A 19,392-nucleotide genomic window follows, 5' to 3' on the forward strand; every position below is an offset into this window, starting at 1 on the left:
TTCATGCCCAACGCAGGGTGTTCAGGAGAGAGTGCCGGCCGCGCTGAAGACCTCTCCAGGCCTGTAGGTCAAACAGATCAGTGACGAGTCAACAGGAACATGCATATCTCTTCCATCTCCCACTCTCCTTCCCCTCTGTTCCGCTGTACCCAATCACCATAGTGTGCTGTGCTTAGGTAACGTTGCTATGGGTTTGCAAGGACTTTGAGAGGACACTCCACGTAGACTATTGTCGACCTGGACGTGTGATGAGACACATTTAAAGACCTTACAGAATAAAGCTCCCAGAATTCTATGTACTTTCAGTGTGTTAGTTACTCAAAACAAATATTTCTTTATTTTCCTTTTAATGAGACAAAGCAGGCTACACCAAAAAAAAAGCTTGTTTTATAACAACTGCACTCTTACATACATTATTTTACAGTCATAGACTCCCTTTTTAGAACACCACACAAAACTATTATATTCAATGGCTTTTTTTAAAAAGAAGGTCCTAATTTTCTGGGTTCCTGCAGAGCTGGAACATATTTTTACTCATGTATTATTTGTTTTTTCTTTCAAACTACTCATTTGCTACTTTTCATCTTCCCATTTGACAGCAACCTCTGACCCTCGACCTCTTAACCTAGGTGAATGGAATTCACAACAAAGATTAAAATTCCTAAGGAGGTACTCATGGCAAAATGATCCAGGTTCTGCTCTTGAGGAACATGCTTATCTCATGTTTAAAGCACTACGTCGTTTCATAGATTTTTTTTTTTCTTCTTTTTTTCGTCACATACAAAAACAGAAAGTCCATTATGTACATCCTTTTGCCTGTATTTCGAATGCATGTGCCTTTCACGCTTGTTGATGGTGAGAGCATTTTTGGACATTTTAAATCGGCATAGGCTTTCCTACCAGTGCCATGGTGTCCTCTTCCTTGTAATGCACTCTAGTCATGCAGAAGAGAAACTGTAGAGATCCTTTTTCCCCCCTTAACAGTTGGTCGGTTCAGCATCAAAGTCTCAACATATTCTGATGGAGTCCTTTGAGGCATGGTCCAGTGCGAGTTTGTCTCTCGATTAGTTCCTCATAAAAGTTTATTCCCATGGCGCTCAGTCTTGTTCAGGAAAACCACATGTTCTTAACCACCAGTCCATACTGCTGGGAATGAGATGCCTCAGAATTCAATAGTGGGTTGGATTGGGAGTAGGTTTGAATGCAGGATGGGGACTCTGGGGTTCCAGTGGTCTGGAAGGGGTTCATACCGGCCGGTCCACGGCGTACTGGCAGGGGCTTAAGTTGGACACGGGGTTCTGCACAGCTGGATATGCAAAGTTGGCGTGCTGCTTGGCTTTGAGCCGGAGGCTGGCCAGGCTGGAGTTACAGGTGTCTCTGTACATGTACGGGCTGGCCGTGGTGGCGTAAGGGCAGGCGGCTGCCGACACTGCCGCCGTGTTGAGCGTGGGGCTGTTCAGGTTGTTCAGGTTGCCCAGGTTATTCAGGCCCGATCCAGGCACGCCCGTCACTGCCGAGGGCACCATGGAGGAGGCCATGTTCATGGAGGGGATGGAGCTGGGTGGGGAGAACATAGGTTGGGAGGACAAGGGGCTGACGTTCATAGAGTTGAAGAAGGGAAAGCTTTTGGCTGACAGGGGGCTGCTGGCCAAACTCTTGGTAGCCCAGTTGTTGTATGAGTAGCCCGAGTACATGTCGTCATATGGCTGCATGAGTCCATTGAACTGAGCACCGAAGCCATTCTTGCACAGCTCAGCCTGCTGGTTCCTCTCTCGCTTTCTCCACTTGGCACGGCGGTTTTTGAACCATACCTGGATTGAAGGGAAAAGAAGAAAGAGTCAAAATCACGTACTGGGATGAGTTTATTCAAGTTTTACTATCAATTGAGCTCTTTCAGCAAATAATGGTATATCAGCCACTTATCTCTTGTCTTCTATTTTTTAAAAACTTATTTAGTTCTTTAAATAAAAAACTAAAATATGATTTATTAAGACTCACTGTTTTTCCACAAAAGAAAGAAATGGTTGCCATATGGTTATTCATTGGACAAGCTCAATGATTATTATTAGTTTATTATTCTTGTAAAATATTTTTTATGCATTAGAGTTATATATTATCAACCTTAAAATAAGCTTAATTATAAAATAATAACTTTTTTTTTGTGTAGAGTATATATTTGTATATGTGTATAAAAGCTAGGACCAAGTTCACCTGTTTCACACTTTTTTGAAACAGTATTTCAGGGGTAAATTACAAAAGTAAAAAAAAAAGAACAGTTCATCATTATAGAAGATCTACATTATGAGCTATCATACCATATTAGCTTTGATTTATTAAACTAAATTATTCTTATTACAATCTGCTTCTGTAGGAAATGGAGAGAGAGAGAGAGAGGGAGGGAGGGAGATACTTTCTTCATATTAGTTAAATTTAAGAGCCTATTTTTAGAGGATGTAGACGGATTAAAGTTTTAATTGCAATTTTTTTTTATAAGAAAATATTGAATTCAGCTCTTGGAAATTTGTTTTCTTAAGCATAAGCTGAGTCGAACTGAAGGATGAGATTAAGTATTAAAATCCAATGGTTATTCATAATAAAACCTAGAGTATTTGAAAATCCATCTAATGCTCACTAATAGGTGGACTTTTGACGGTATTATGATTTCTGATCTCTGCCCTAACAGTCAGACAGTAAAACGAGCAAATAGGAAAAAGTGTTATCCTTGTGTATAACTGAGATCTGTTTGTGATGTTTGATATGAGGTTGACAGAAAGTAGGCCAATATCGCCTCTTTAGATCGCTGTTCTTACTATAGCTGTGACAAATGATTCATATGGACAGTGGCACTGGAGTGTGTGTAGTATACCACATGACTGGATTGTGGTTGTGTGTATTTTCAACACACATAATGCACGTTTATTTTAAGGGCAGGGAATCCCCTGCACTTTGAAACATTCTCCTTCTTTTCCAGTGACGTTTGCACTTGGCAATGGTGTTTAAGGCCTTACAGAAATAACTGAATGTCAAATGTTAGCTGGATTGTCAGGCTGGCTCTGGTCTTTATTTAGATTCTCAGCTATATTGTAAAGATGTACTCTACTATAGTAGATATAAAGTACAGATGCTGCCTACAGCTTTATCTCTTTAAAAACAAAACTTAACTGAAAATAAAACCCCAAGATTGTGTAAACTTGAACAGACATTTATTAAAAAAAGGAATGAAGATATGAAGTGACAAGCAGTAACAGCATGATGACCATGGTTTTCTTCAACAAATCTACCCACTGTCCTGTGTGGTCCAGTGGCTAGGTCTTCAAAGGCAGCCCTGGGTCAGCTTGGCTTTAGGTGAGGGCCATGATTTAGGCTGTGAGAGTGTATTAGGAACACATTCTCATTCAATTGCATAAATCAACATGACAGAAGAAGCATGTGGAATATGTGGCGGGAGCGAGTGTCCAGCTAGGATTAGTGGCATACATGCACGGTTCAGAAGGCCACTGATAGACATTAGGACAGGGGCAGCTCTAGCCCTGTTGTTCTTTCAAAATAACAACCAAGACTGCGTGCTATGTGACCTTTCCTCTGTCCAACATGAATTTGATCCATTAGATGTCAGGCAGGCAGGGAGGCAGCGACTGTACTGTCATCCATCAGCCCAGGAGCCCACCTGCTTCAATAACCCACCTCGCCTCAATAGCCAGAACTGCTGGCTGTGGTTTGAGAGCAATAGCGCTGGATTTGCACATGACTCGTCTGTGTTTCTATAAGAACACAACTGTATTACATCACAAGAAGTGATCTAGAGGAACATTTCGAAAAAGGATTTCAGGTCAATGGTCTCACTCTGTTGTTTCCTTAAATTAAACTAGCATTTTAAAGTAGTATCATATAGCTTATAATTCCATGTTACACAAGAAGGCGAATTTATACCACATGGTTTAGAGATGCTTCAAACTATTAATCTCTGATTAATTTCCATACCCATCTACAATACCACATGACAACAGGCATGTACATTATAACCCCCCCCCCCCTACATTTTATGAGTGATAAAGTAATTAACGTTTTTGATCATTTGATTGATACAAAAGTGTACATAATCTATTTCTATATAAGTCACATTTTGTAGCCTACCTATACATACATACACACCTGAACTTTGTGAACGATTCCAGTTACACACACATCACTTATTTTTACTCTTATAGTAGAGTAACTTAGTTTACACAGCGTTTATGCACATATTATATATTCTGTATTTAATGTCTTTTATATTTATTGTCTGTGCACCCTGTCTCATATCTTGTCTATTGTCCTTGCAATGTTGTTCCTCGTCTTACCTTTAATTCTCCCCTAGTGTATAAACTCAGTAGAGTCAGTGTATATATTTAGTAGATTAAATTCTATCCTATTCACCAGCTTTCGGTACAACTGTGATGAAATACAGAGATATATAAATTTAAATCTACTCACATACATCTCTGGAAACAAATTAAAAGAAAACTTCTGTTTCTGAATCAGTTTCCCTGATTTTGCTATTTATAGGTATATGTTTGAATAAAATGAACATTGTTGTTTTATTCTATAAACTACAGACAAATGAACTGGCTGAAATAACAAAAAAGATGCAGAGCTTTTAGACCTCAAATAATGCAAAGAAAACAAGTTCACATAGTTTGTAGAGTTCAGAAATCAATATTTGGTGGAATATCTGTTTTTTTTTCATCACAGTTTTCATGCATCTTGGCATGTTCTCCTCCACCAGTCTTACACACTGCTTTTGGATAACTGTGGCATACACTCCTGGTGCAATCCTTCTCTAGATTATATTCCAGAGGTCTCATCATATTTAAATGGTCTCCTATTTTTTTGAGCTGTATATTATAAATGTTCTTTTTTTTTTGGTAAACCAACTCAGGGGATCACAAACGAAATCCTTATACAATTTTTACAAATTTCTATTTTATTTCTGTTCCATTTCTATTCTATTAAATATACTATTCTGCTTTATTCTATTCCAGTGACAGTATTATCAAACAGTACAGTTGTATTCAAGTTGTCCTACAATAATCCTACAATGACAATAAAGCAATTAAATTCTGTTATATAATATTTACCAGAAAACACAACAAAAGCTAAAAACATCATTAAATGTAAGAACTTGTGATGTTATATTATAGCTCAGTGTATCATCGCAGGGCACGTACCCGCACTCGTGCTTCTGTGAGATTTGTCCACACGGCGATCTCCTCTCGTGTGCTCATGTCTGGGTAGCGGTTCCTCTGGAAGGTCGCCTCCAGTTCTTGGAGCTGTTGGCTGGTGAAATGTGTCCTCTGTCTGCGCTGCTTCTTTTTCAAAGAGCCATCCTCTGGGTTAGACTCGTCCGTCTGATTCTGATGGGATTTCTCTGTGTCTGTGTACAACCAGAAGAAATTCACTATAAAGACGCAGATCAAAATTACTTTAAATTGAGCTACTTTCTAAATGCATCTATAAAGTATAAATAATCTCCTTGTACAGCAGATGGTGTATAATGTATTTTGCAAGGCGAAAAATGCACAAAAAGATGTTTTTGCTTGAAAAACAGCCCACCAAAGATAAAGAAGTAATGACTGACACAAAAGCAAGGTAAAAAGCTGGCACAAACACTCTTTGTTATGTCTGGGGCAAAATCCTCTCTCAGTGGACTAGAGTTCTGCAAACTGAAGACCTCACAGAAGGGGCTAAATTAGCTGGCCACTTAATCCCTGGATCAGGCATTAGTGACAGGGCAGGTTTGGAGCTGTTTGGCAAGGGCTTAGCTATAGAAGCATTTCTAAATGATAAGCAGGCATTCTAGCACTCTATAGTGCCTCTATAAGCTAATATTACAGCACTTTATTATATACCAGACAAACAAACATGCTTTTAAAACGTAGTTCCAGTCAGAGTAAATATTAGTAAAACTAGTATATCGTAATTCTCTGATGTTCATTAACAATGTTAGTGAATGAATCAATATATAGGATAAAAAGTTTGTCAATTGTGTGTCAATTTTGGTAATACAATTGTTTTAATTGCTGAAATCTAAATTTATTAAAAAAAGAAGTTGTTTTATGTGTACTGTAGAATCTATATGCACAATTAAAATGATTGATCTTATACGATTTACAGTCTGTCTCTGCTACTCTATAAAATGTGTTAAACTAATGATATTCTCTTAAATGAAATGAAGACATTTATGAGGACAATTATGTCTTCCTTCTTATTGATAAACTAACAGTGAATATGGAATTGCATAAATATCATAATCAATTTCTCGAATCAGCTACAACATAACATAATTAACATACATATTTTTTATGTAAAACATGCTTAGAAGAATTTAAATCTTAAGGTTAAATTTGCATTTTAATATAGGCTATTATGTCTGAAGCTAGGTCTATATATTTAGTATATGACACGACAAGCTCAGATAAATATGATCAGTATAAAATGAGCAGTTCTCACCATTTTATTGTAACGCTCTGTTTGTTCTGATAGGACGCTGTTATACCGTTGGCCATTTTGATGAAAGCCTGCTGGCTTGTTAAAGGGAGATTTATGAGTGCTTGCCATGCCCCTTCTCACATTTGGCTCCAATTAAATGTAAATTTATCTGCAGCTCATCCTCTGTCCTTCAGTTCACAGCATTATCAGATAAATATTAGTTCATGAAGACAGGTTTGTAACTACAATATGCTAATTATTTGAAAAATAAATGTAAGCAAAGTATAGCTTTTGTATTGTTTTACAAAATATCAGCTTATATGCTTCAGTCTTTTGTAAAGTGAATAAATAGAAATAAGCATAATAATAAGAAGGATTTTTTTCCCTCAGGGAGATTCAATCAGTGTTTATTCAAAGTTCTTATTTATTATTTCTTGAAAAGCAGTAATATCTTATGAATGTGTCCCTCGTGGATTTAAGTTTATGAAAATACACACCAAGTAAATAATCCAAGCAATGTGCTTGCTTTGGAGTGCGGTAATGCCAGCAAAATGAACTTTAACTACATATTTTGTTCTGCTTTCCTATTTTGTTCTATTTTTCCTTGTTAAATAATAGCTCTGTAACATTATTGTTATTTAACATTTCAGTATAATGACTTGATTTTTTTGTTAAACATTCTGACCTTTTGTTGAACTGCAGTCTCAGTATTACATTTTTGTATTTAATTTGTTGTTGATAGGCTTTACTTTTATAAATGGAGAATTGTGGCATCTGTGTTTAATGCATCTGTACCTTTGAGTTCTCAAATACACTAACCTTTCATGTCAGCCTCTTATCACTGCTTGAGATTTATTTCTTTGAAGGTCTAGAACCTGATGGTATTTGATAACTGAAGTTTCCCAGCACAAATTCCTAACTGTTATGTTTCTTTGCAGAATTTCTTTAACATTATTTCAGTTCATCTTTGTAGGATTTATATATATATATATATATATATATATATATATATATATATATATATATATATATATATATATATATATATATATATAATATCTGATTTATTCGTGCATCCAGAATATTGAGAGTACAGCTGATATGCTGTCTTATTAAATGTGATGAAAAAAGTGCTACAAACTCTTTAAAGTAAAAGTGCTACAAAGTGTTTTTGAGCAGTGCCATAAAAAATCGCTACCAAACTTTGTTATATTTTTTCATAAATAATGTGTGCGAAGAACATTTTTAAAAGTTTTAACAAGTTGGTGTAAAGCTTTCTCCCAGACCTCTTTTACACAAATAGCTCTTTAAAAATCAAATCTAAGATGTTTAATGGCAGAAATAATTTTCTAGCACCTTGATTGATTTTTAAAAGTGTGAGTTTAGAGCTTAGCTTAACTTTTTGCTTAAAACCATGCCAGTACCATTAGCTCTTACTTGTGGGTCTTCTGCTTAAAACATTTTTTTTCCCAGTGATCAATACAATTTTTTAGTGCTTCTCATTTTCTTTACATCAATGCATGAAATTTTACTTAATCAAATTCTATTTACATCTGAGCTCTAAACTAAAAAAAAACAAATGAGTTATGTGATTTAATATTAAAACTGGCATTGTTGTCCATTGTAGAGCTCCTAAATGTTCTAAATTGTCTGTAGATCCTCTGTGAAGTCTGTGAAGCAGCATCTGCCTTCAGTTACATGAACACCATGATCTGCAGGGCTGAAAGCTAAATGAAAGAGCTGTGATGTTCTTATCAGATCCAGGGTTATCAGCAGTGCCCTGGACACGTTCATATTTGTGTTTAAAGAGGGTCGTGATGAAGGTCTGCTGTGTGCAAAAATTTGCAGTGTGGTTATTATAAAGAAAACAAAAAAAAAATGATTTTCTGTTGGCAATTGAATTTTTCCTATTTTGGTTTTTATCTTAATTTGTTCTGTTTGTGTGGTACTTTAGCCTGTTTTCTTTCACAGTGTGGGTGCTTGTGGTTATGGGATGGTGTGTGTCTTTGTAAGGACTGACCGCTGGTGTCCTGGCCTTTGCAGCTCTGGTCATGCTGAGGAGTCCCAGAGTCGGAGAGGGACAGCGCGGGGCTGCGGGCTTCGGCCTCCGTCAGCAGGTTAAAATCCATAACCCCCTCCAGCCTCTGCACACACACATTTTAATTAGAAGATAAACATGCAAAAAATGTAAAAACAATCAACAACAAAAAAGCAATAGTCCGAGTTTGTTCTTTAGAAGTTTTTTTAGCGTACATTTATTTCCCATAAAATCGTAACAAACGTAAAAATTTATTTTTACAAACACTTTAACGGGCTTTTTAATGAATGAAAGTAACAAAAATGTACTTTCTAATCCAATTCACAAATTAATTTTTGTTTTTTTTGCGTGCATGGGTGATTTCTTCCCCGTAAATTACCCCCTAAATTACTTCGGTTAATTTCTAATCCAATACACAAACATGAAAATAGTAGCCTGTTTTGTCCAAATATAGGCGAATATCTCACAACGTTAAACCAGTGCAGTCAGACCTGTGTTTGATTGCACACAGCGCTTTATTGTAATATAAGTGGTGTGGAAATCACACAGTTCCAGCGGATTGAAAATGAGCCGTTAGAAATGGAATAAATCCCAGGACTGTCAGCGTGACGAAATATAAATAAAGTAGGACATAAAGAATGAGCGGGATCAATTGTTCTACTGTTTGGTAAACCTCAGTTTAAGTGAAGTATATTTCATCAAAAATAAAAATACACGGAAAATACCTTTAAAATTGTCCTTAAGTGTATTAATAGAACTATTGTATTATCAAGAATTTAATATATGGTCAATGTCACGCAAAAATCTTTTATCTCCAAGAAGGCAAGTTTACAGAACAATAAATCATTTGTAACATTTAATGGAAGTGAGTGTTGTAAAATGTATTTTTATTTCAGGTAATGTTTGAGCAATTCTCGACGGATGCGTTTAGAATGGAATTTTGATTTTGAGCGTAAAGACTTTCAGGTTTACATGAAGACAAAAAGTACGGCAAACTACGGAAAAAATACAATGAAGATGCAAAAAGGTTTTAATACTAACGCGCTAATAATATTTTAAATTCAAATGAATAGGTCATTTGCAAAAAAAACAACAAAAAAAAACAAGTAAAGGTAAAAAAGAGAGCATTTTAATTGGTATCCGATTTCTGTTTTTGCAAAGGAACTCTTGATATATAAATATAATTTATTTTTTACTCGCAAACATGCGACACCCCATCTTTAAATAGCAGTTTCGCCAGGAACGATGGTCCGTAATAGAAGCTAAAATAACAACTCGTATATTTATACAGCAGCAGTTAACACCTCTCATATGGGACAGAATCACTCCCTTAGCGCTCCTTGGACCCGCTGTGAGGTGAGGGCTGGAAGCCCGATGCTCAGTTCGCCTGGAGGCTTCAGAAAGAGGCAGCAGATCATCTGGGTTAGCTCCACATTCTGCTCTGCACTCTGCTCCACTAAAGCGCACAGGAAATGAGACAGAACTGACCTACCACTGCATAACCACTGCCCTCACCTGACCATACACCCTGCAGACAAATGCAGAGGGCCAGGGAATAAATAAGGACTAAAATGAAGAGATCCATATAACTTTGGATTTGAGCTGCTATTAAGCAGCTGAAATCTGTTGTATTTGGAAACTGGTATTCATAACAGTTGGAAACAAAACTGTACTTTACTACCAGATCACCTAAATTCATTTTTTTATTTTCTAAAATTAATCATATATTTTAATTACACTTTAGGCCTTTTCTTTCTTTATTTATTTTTTACATGGTTCTCAGTACAGATCCTGGAAAAGCAGTCAAAACCTAAGATCATACCTGTCAAGTCTCCCGTTTTGGCCGGGAAACTACCGTATTTTACTCCTCTTTCCCGCCGTCCTCCCGTATTAGTATTTTCCCGTAAATTTCCCGTATTATATTAAATTAAAAAATATATATTATTGAGGAGACAGGGCACTTACCGCTCTGTGTCTCTTAACCAATCGTGGAGCCGGTTCAAGGAGAAAGTCCCGCCTTTTAGGAGAAACAGCCAATCAGCTTGCAAAGGAGGGTCAGCGTGGGGAAGCCCCCCCCCCCCCCCCCCCGTCGCTGTGAGTTCAGGCAGCTAGTCGGAGCTGCTGATGTTAAAACATATCTGGATATTCAGCGATTTTTCTAAAAGAAAGGTAACGGTAGGCTAATCATGTAAACTGTGATGAGATTTTTCTGATGGCTGCTTAAAAATACTCGTCTCCGAAATAAAACACACAGATTAAACCTTTTAAAATAAAAAAATTACAGCTTGTGACTCAGCTTAACTAGAAATGTGGAGAGGACCGAAATGATCTGAACTGATCAGGGGTGGAGTGATCAAAAGGAAGAAGTATTAATTAAAAATTATTGTGTAGGCCCCTTAGGACTATTTTTTACTGATGGAATATATCTGGTCTATGTCCTTTTAGTAAAAGCTCATAATACTATTTTTAGGTCACCTACAGTCATTTTGCAGAATTTGTGCACCCTTTGTTCAATTTTAAATCTATTACATAAATAAAAAATATATTATATAAAAGAGTGCATTTATGCCAAAAAGAGATGAAATCTTAACTTTTTTTTTAAATATCTAGAAAAGGGTTTTTAATTTGGCTGTATTAAAAGAATGACATATGTAGGAATGTCCACAACATTTCAGATTCTGATAATCTAATTGTAGTGTGTAAGCGGTTTACATGTGGTTATTTTAGATTTTTTGTAAACATGTCTTAAAATGTAAGAGATACTGAACCTTCGTTGGGCTGGTGGGACAACTTTAAGCGTACAGAGGAAAATATCCCTTATTTTTAAATCTAAAACTTGACAGGTATGCCTAAGATTGTGTTTGCTTGTTTAAACAACTTTATCACATATGTATAATATAATATATGTATGTTTTAATATTACCACTAGAATTGCATGATGTGTTATGACCCAATTATATATTTTGGATTAGTATGCCTTGGGTTAATTGTAATTAATGTGCTAATTCCCCAGTTTAAAATCATTCTAGTTTCATCTTAAGCCGAATAAAAAAATGTATATCTGAGTCAGATTTCAGTTTTAAAGCATAATGCATGGCCACAGCTGCCAATGTGATATAAGACAGAAAGTCAGCGTTCCTGTGTACAAACACCAATAAAAATGCTAAACATGGCCCCATCAAATATGTCCTGGTTGTTAGGCAATTTGTAAACACAAAATATGATAAATTATGTGAATGTAATAAATAAAGCCTATTTCTATGCATAGGGTTAAGATGATCCAAACATATTTATTTGAATGAGAAATCATGTAGTGATCAGTATTCACAAGGTGGACCCTCAGGGTGGAGATTAGCATGTGATGAGACCTGACAGAGAGGGAGGGCTCACATTGTTCTGCAAAAATAATACCTACCACGTTGAATGTAAGAGGATCTAAATGATCTTGTTTTCATATAGGAACAGGCAGATTGGGCCTTTAATAATAAAAAAATTGGTTATTATTAGCATTGTGGGACAGATTGATAGCTTAATTTAAAACTAAGAATAATTTCAAACTGAGGAATCAGCACTGGTGTTGCAGTTTAGTCATAGGCTTTATAAAATGCTTAATATATTAGACAACACACACTACAATATACAGTTTAAAAAATATATGGTGAACATGGTGCTAACATAAACATGTGCCTTAGGCAAACTATATTTTATTAGCATTTAAATATGTTTATTATTCCTTCTTTTTAGTCCACCATGTCTTGGTTACATTCGTCGAGCTCACTGTGAGATAAATATGTCTGGTTTCTGAAGATCGCTGATAGATTGATGTAAAGGATCAACTAGAAACAGCTCATGATACAAGAGCCACATCTCTGAATGAGGGGTTCTAACCGGTTGTTGGTTTGTACATTCAGTTCCTCTCTTGCATCACTTCTAAAGACTCTTTTGATACCTTTATTTTAAGCGTGTAAGGTGGGTATTAAAGCTATGGACACAGCGTTCGAAGAGACTCAGTGGGTCTCAGGAGGAATGTTCTGCTCATGAGAGGACTTTGTAACATCCTGAACACAGAGACTCGAGTCCCCTCCTGTTTTTAATCGGGCTGGAATTAGCAGGTGACGTGTGCTTGTTATTTAGTCCGGAACAAGGTGTGACTGCCCCCCGCGGGAGGCGCAACGTTTACATTACAGCCACATTAACTCCACACAGAGAGCGGCTTACAGTGGAGCTTCCTCTACTGCACTCTACAACTGTTAGCAAGACCAGCGATGAGGGAAATCACTTTAAACCAAACCACCTCCAGGACTATATTTAAACTTAGTCACGGTGTGTGTGTGTGCACCAGGCAGAGAAAGAGAAGCATCATCTTGACCTGGGTTCACATCAGAAGTCCTTTGCTCGTGGCTTTAGGTGAAACACTTAGCCCCTGATCTGAGGGCAAACAGTGATGACGAATATACCAATATATTCAGAAATCAAAAAGTAAAAACGATTTTAAACATGCCGTTTTTTGTTTTAGTTATTGGCTGTCAATGGATTCTTTCTTAAACCGCAACATGTAGTATTAGTAGTAGTAATAATAATAATAATAAATATGATCATGATTATTATTGGTATTATTATTATTATTTCACCTGGTTGTGTAAACAAAGCGTAGAATTTGGGAAATAAAAACATTTTAATTGCACAGCTACTGACTATTCTAAATTTAACACAGAAAAAAACTAATATCTTAAAACCCGTAAAATCTAAAAACCTATATGTTACATTTCGAGAATCACATTTTATACGCTCTGTTTTCTTTTATGTTCGAATGTAAATATATGGAAATTCTGCAAAAACATATGCATATGAAATTATTATTTAGATAATTTGGTTACTTGTTTTCCTTTTTTTTAAAAATCAACAAAACGCCTTTGTACCGCAGTATATAATTTTTTCGTTTTTCCACATGCCATATATTAATTATTTTTTATATGATGATAATTGTTATTAACAATAAAAAAATTAAGAAGAGGACAAAAATAAGTGAAATGTTTTATGAGATGTTTAAGCTTCATTCTTTGCATTAAAGGTATGACCTACAACTTATCTAAGAAGGTTAGGATGTGGACACGCTTCAGTGTTGAGTTGTGAACGGGATTCAATGTTAAGATGTGAACGCGCTTCCATTCTGAGATCTGAACACGCTTAGTGTTGGCAGGTGAGCGTGGACTGGTTACCCTCTGCTAATACAGCAGTTTGCATATGAGCATATCGATCTCATTAAAACATCTATCTAATAAGAGAACAGATAACGCGCAGGAAAATCCTCTCATTTTTCGGGAGATTGTGGAGTCCATCTGTTGGTTGGACAGAGGCAGACTAAACGCATTTCCATGCGCTGCGGCATTAGGCTGGGAATTATTCATAAACGCGTCCAGAATTAATTCCTGGGATTAAGAGTTGATTAAGATGTGTGTCACTTTGCTGTCTGAGAACTTATTAAGGGCCCACTCGAGCTGGCGGCAGATGGAATTTCTACCCAATGTTTGTAGATGTTAATTTCTGCCCTCCTAACATCCATTTGCATTTGCCCGTGTGTGTTAAAGCGCGCCTTTCCCCTCTCTTCCTCTTCTTCATCTTCTTCTCCTTCTTCTTTTTTATACCTCTGCGTAACCGTGTAACACCACACACACACACACACCAACACTTAAAGTGCTCCTCTCAACATTACACCGCTTGTGTTTATATACACGCGCTATGAATCTTTGGAGTGGAATACATTTTGATGGAATTCTACATCAACAGGCATCAACACACAAATCCCTAATTCAGGAATGAAACCAGTAGAGGGATACAATATGTGGTGTAAAATTATAACCTCCAGTAAAAATTTACTTAATAGCACTGGAGGAAAATGGCACAGAGAACTCCTCGAGCTCTGCGTGTTTTTGTTCTGTCCTCAACTTTTACACTCTAGTTCATGAGTTTGTGTGATTGCGCAACATTTACGTCTCTCAACACATGACACAGACCGTTAGTCTTCAGCAGTAAGTGAACATAGGGGTCCACATGTAGTTGTTGATCAGGAGATCAGCGGGACTGAATTTTAGGACACTCTGTGCTTCGAGGACCAGCGCAGAGACCCAGCCAAAACCACTAAACTGACTAAAGCAATACTGCATGGATTAGGATAGTGTTCTAATCCCATGGATAAGATGAAGCTCAAACAAGTCCCGCGTCCCCCTCTATTAGTCTTTATTTACTTTTAGGTTCACAACATACACGACTAACTCAGTCTGAGCACACCTGAAGCTGAAGTGTGTAAACTATGGTTCTTTCTCACGCTGTATGTTTGCGCGTTTTGTTCGAAATTTGCCTTCAGAAATTAAATCGGATACCAATAAACAGTACAGAACTCGTTTACAAGCTGCATGTAACTAGCTAATTATATTGACCAGGTAAAAACGGCGACACAAATCAGCTTTCCAGCTTTGCAGAAGTGTATAATATATTGTATAGTAATGTATTTATCTATTTTTCTATAACAGCTGTCATCTGTTTATTAAAATTCTGCCTGACTTTATTCTAAAGCTCCTGTAGTAATCAGACTTATTTAATCTATTTAACATTTTTAAAAATGCCGATGCTTTACGGAATTTAAAACAATTAAAATTCGTTTTAAATTTATATTTTTATAATGCTTAAAATAACGAAATTAACTTTAATAATAGTAATTAAAATCTAATTTAATATAATAATAATCTCGTTTTTGTTTATTTATTTTAATGTAAATGTTCTCACTGTTAAGCAAACACTTTAAAAACTGCAACATTACAAGAGCAACTATTAATTTTACAAAACAGTGTGACAAAAATATTTTTTGTAATTTTGGAGAATATGTATTGGTTAATTCGTTATATAACTATAATCCGTTCAAAAACAGAATGCAGATAAAAAAAAGTTACAATTAAAATGAAACGAAGGGTATTTGCGCGACAGCGACGAAATTATTCACACATTTGTTTAATGCAAAACAGATTACAATTCTTGCTTGTATCAGTTTCACTAACAACTACTGGTGATGACATGTATTTATCTCAGTAATACCTATATTATATACTTTATTATAAATGTCTGATGCTAAATAACATTAATCGAAATCACACGAGCAGTTGTAGCGGAGGAGTAGTGTGTGTGTGTGTGTGTGTGTGGATCAGTGTTTCTCACTGTCTCAGGCGGCTCCAGAGCACCTGCCACCTATCAATTTGAGCAGATCCCGCAAATATTTTTGACCTCTGAAATATTCGCGGTCGGAACAATAGATAAAGGGTCGGGCAGCGTCGCGGCGCCAGTTATCATCATATAGAAAACTAATAATGATAAATTAACAAAGCAGTTTTTTTAAAGAGAGATTAATATTATAAAATACATACATTCCGAGTTTTACAGACTGTAGGAAAAGGAACGCTGTTCGGACACACCAAATGTAAAAAAAACAGCACTATGTTTATGCATTGTTTTAAACACCATATTCTCTTGTAATGGGACTAAAAATGCAGATATGCTGGAAATGAACTTAAGCTAATTCGCTCAAATCGGTTCAGCACAGTTCTTCGACTTCTGAACGGTAAATCAGTGCAAAAGGGTTATTCTTAATATGAAGGAACGTTATGTTGTAAAGTTTAGCGTGTAAAATTTGAGCATCGTGTGAGAGACCGAGACCTAAAACAGGACGTTTTTTAAGTTCATTTCATAACGAAGATAACGGAGTATTAGTGTAACAGTAGACTGCACAACTGGATGTGGTGGACTAGTTTATCCACAGTCTGTGTGCACAGTAAATTTGTCAGTGTTAAATCAATACTGATGGTAGCAGACAGTTTTCCAGGCAGTCCTAGACTAAATTGTCCTTTTAATGGAAAATCTCTATTTAAAAAATGCTGAGTAGTCTAAAACAATGCTTAATCCCTGTTTTGGAAACTGCATCATAGTGTTGTGTTAAATGTAAATTAATCTCTGTGAGTGTAAAAAAAACATTTTAACACTGGCAAATTAACTCTGCTGAAAAGACGTCCAAATGATTCTGGATTTATTTTAATAATTCAACCCATTACGCACGAGCTTTACACGGACTTTATGTTGGTTTCCGAGCCCGTAAACGTAGTCGTACTTGAGCACGGTGTAAAAACTGTTTTGTTTGCTGTTATTTGCTGTTGCAGGCCGAGAGCTGTGCTGGATGCGCTTCTCCAGCGGTGCACGCGCTAACAGCGTGATTCCCGTCCAGCACAGCCACTAATACAGCACAGGCACGAGGAGACACGAGCACAACAAACAGCGTTTTACTCGGGTGGGCTTCATCCTCTTCTAAATGAGCATCATCATCATCACCACAGAGTTCTCTGCTGATAATGCGGCTTTGTACTTACATCAGATCCCGCTTTGGTGGAAGTAATCCCCGCCAAACGCAACTTCGCCGTGGCTGAACTGCTGCTGTCCTGGACTGATGGAGTCGTCAGCCGTCATGTAGCCTAGAAAGTTCCTCAGACCTCAAACACGCCGAAAGCTCCCGTTTCTCCTTCCACGCGCGTTTCTCTTTCATAAGGACTGCGGGAAAAGTGAAAGCTTGATGCCCACGCACTGGGGGGACTGACTGACTTTATGCTAAATATCTTGTGCGACAGGTCCACAGCAGAGAAAGGACTGCCCACCTCTCTCTCTCTCTCTCTCTCTCTCTCTCTCTCTCTCTCTCTCTCTCTCTCACACACACACTCTCATATCCACCAGCCACGTTTCGCGCTTACAAAGAGGGGATAGGCTCTCACAAACAAGACTGCATGACTGTTCACTAGACCGGCTTGTTGAACTCGTTACGCTCAGTCACGTGCACGCTGAATCATTTTATGCAAGTAAAAGTAAGTAACGATCGGCTCTTCGCCAGGTTTCTTATGAAAAAAAAAATTGATACATTTTAAAACTTTCATTAGCATCTGTGATATAACATGTCTGGCTTTGGAAGACAGACTTCGAACCAAAGGAACACCACAAACCACACCTGAAGATGTTAAAAACTATCACTGTTATGCTTCAACAGCAGAGCAAACCTTCAATATACAGCTCTGGAAATATTAAGAGACCACTTCAGTTTCTGAATCAGTTTCTCTGATTTTGTTATTTATAGCTATATGTTTGAGTAAAATGAACATTGTGTTTTTTTCTATAAACTACTGACAACATTTCTCCCAAATTCTTAATAAAAATATGCAAAGAAAACTATTTCATATTCATAAAGTTTTAACAGTTCAGAATGTAATATTTGGAGTAATAACCCTGGTTTTTAATTACAGTTTTCATGCATCTTGGCATGTTCTCCTCCACCAGTCTTACACACTGCTTTTGGATAACTTTACGCCACTCCTGGTGCAAAATTCAAGCAGGTCAGCTTGGTTTGATGGCTTGTGATCATCCATCTTCCTCTTGATTATATTTCAGAGCTTTTTAATTTGGTAAAATCAGAGAAACACAAAATTTTTAAGTAGTCTCTTATTTTTTTCCAGAGCTGTGTGTTTATTTTTTCCTGATTACCATAAACGTGTGTTCAATCACTTGGAACAAAAAGTATTCTTTGCATTCATAACGCAAATATTCCATACTGTTACTTTTACGTAGGGTCTATGTTGTGCCACACCTCCCTTTCTTCACTTTGAAAAAAAATACTGTCATAGAACAACCACTTGCAAAGTCCTAAAGAACATTAAGCATGATGTAACGATTCTTTGGCCAACAGCATGGCAAGCAATGATTGTTCTAATGTCGCTAAAAAAACCTATGTAGTGTAATGTATGTCTTTCAGCTTCTCACTCACAAGGACATTCTCTAATGTCCCAGTGGTTGCATTGTGAACTCACTATGATTACTGAACTGAAAAATAAAGACCAGATGCTCCACAATTCAATTAAATTCATGAAGATCCTTTGGAATAGTCCTTCTTTTGAGAATACAATGAGATAAATCTGACATAAATCTAAAGGGCCTTTCATTAAAGGTCCTGAATGTTAAACGTCTGATACATACATGTACAAAATAACTTTGTAGACCTGAAACATCTCCAAAAGAACTCAATTCAAAAGTCTGTAATCTCTCTTTATGAATTTTAACTTTGTATGCAATTTATTTAGCCCCAGCTTCTACAGTTTTAAATGGACACATATCAAGTTAAAAAAACTTCCCTTTCTTTTTTTTTTACATTTACAATAAATGTAAGAACAACCACTTGTTTGGTCAGCCTATACAACTTTTTCCTTTTTAAATAAGATTTATCACTGGGCAGCTAATCAGAACCAAAATCCTGTACATACACCTGTCTTAATATTAAATTTACAAAACAAGTGATGAACAGAGGTTAAAAAACAAAGTTATGGTTATGTACTGGCATCTCTCTAGATAATAAGAGCAAGTTACAATTTCCTAATCTGCTGACTGCTGCAGTGTTCAGTCTTCCACAACCACAAGTTTATACTATCAGTGTTCTTGGCAGACTAATAATAATGTATAGGAATGAAAAACTATATATTAATTCAATAACAGTTACTCACCTTTAGTTTAAACACACCAACATAAGTACTATACAACAAAACATTTCAGCAATTTTAGATTAGCATTTAAGGAAAGTTGACTAGGTACTCATATTACAACTGTTCAAGACATGAACAAACATTAAATACATAAACATATGCTTTAGTGTACTTTGAGTTTCCTGTTTTGAATTTTTTGCTGGCTTAAGGATAATCCGATTTAAGTCCAATGAGAAGTTACATAAATGAGTTTCTCAGGATTACAGCTAGTGGGCAAAACTTTTCCGTAGACAGTGGTAATATGAAGAGCTATTTTAATAATGTTTGCATAAA

General features: G+C 36.4%; 1 protein-coding gene across 1 annotated transcript; it reads right to left on the minus strand.

The window, feature by feature from the left end:
* Positions 1-371: 371 nt before the first annotated feature.
* pitx3 (paired-like homeodomain 3) lies at positions 372-17,211 on the minus strand. Its single transcript, XM_007240350.4, has 4 exons — positions 16,915-17,211; positions 8,489-8,612; positions 5,208-5,413; positions 372-1,811 (listed from the first exon to the last, which is right to left on the minus strand). The coding sequence occupies exons 2-4, from the start codon at positions 8,595-8,597 to the stop codon at positions 1,245-1,247; spliced, it is 882 nt and encodes a 293-aa protein (XP_007240412.1). The 5' UTR covers positions 8,598-8,612; positions 16,915-17,211; the 3' UTR covers positions 372-1,244.
* Between the last annotated feature and the right edge of the window lie 2,181 nt (positions 17,212-19,392).

The sequence above is a fragment of the Astyanax mexicanus genome, chromosome 7 (assembly GCF_023375975.1).
Source record: "Astyanax mexicanus isolate ESR-SI-001 chromosome 7, AstMex3_surface, whole genome shotgun sequence".
NCBI classification, from domain to species: Eukaryota; Metazoa; Chordata; class Actinopteri; order Characiformes; family Acestrorhamphidae; genus Astyanax; species Astyanax mexicanus.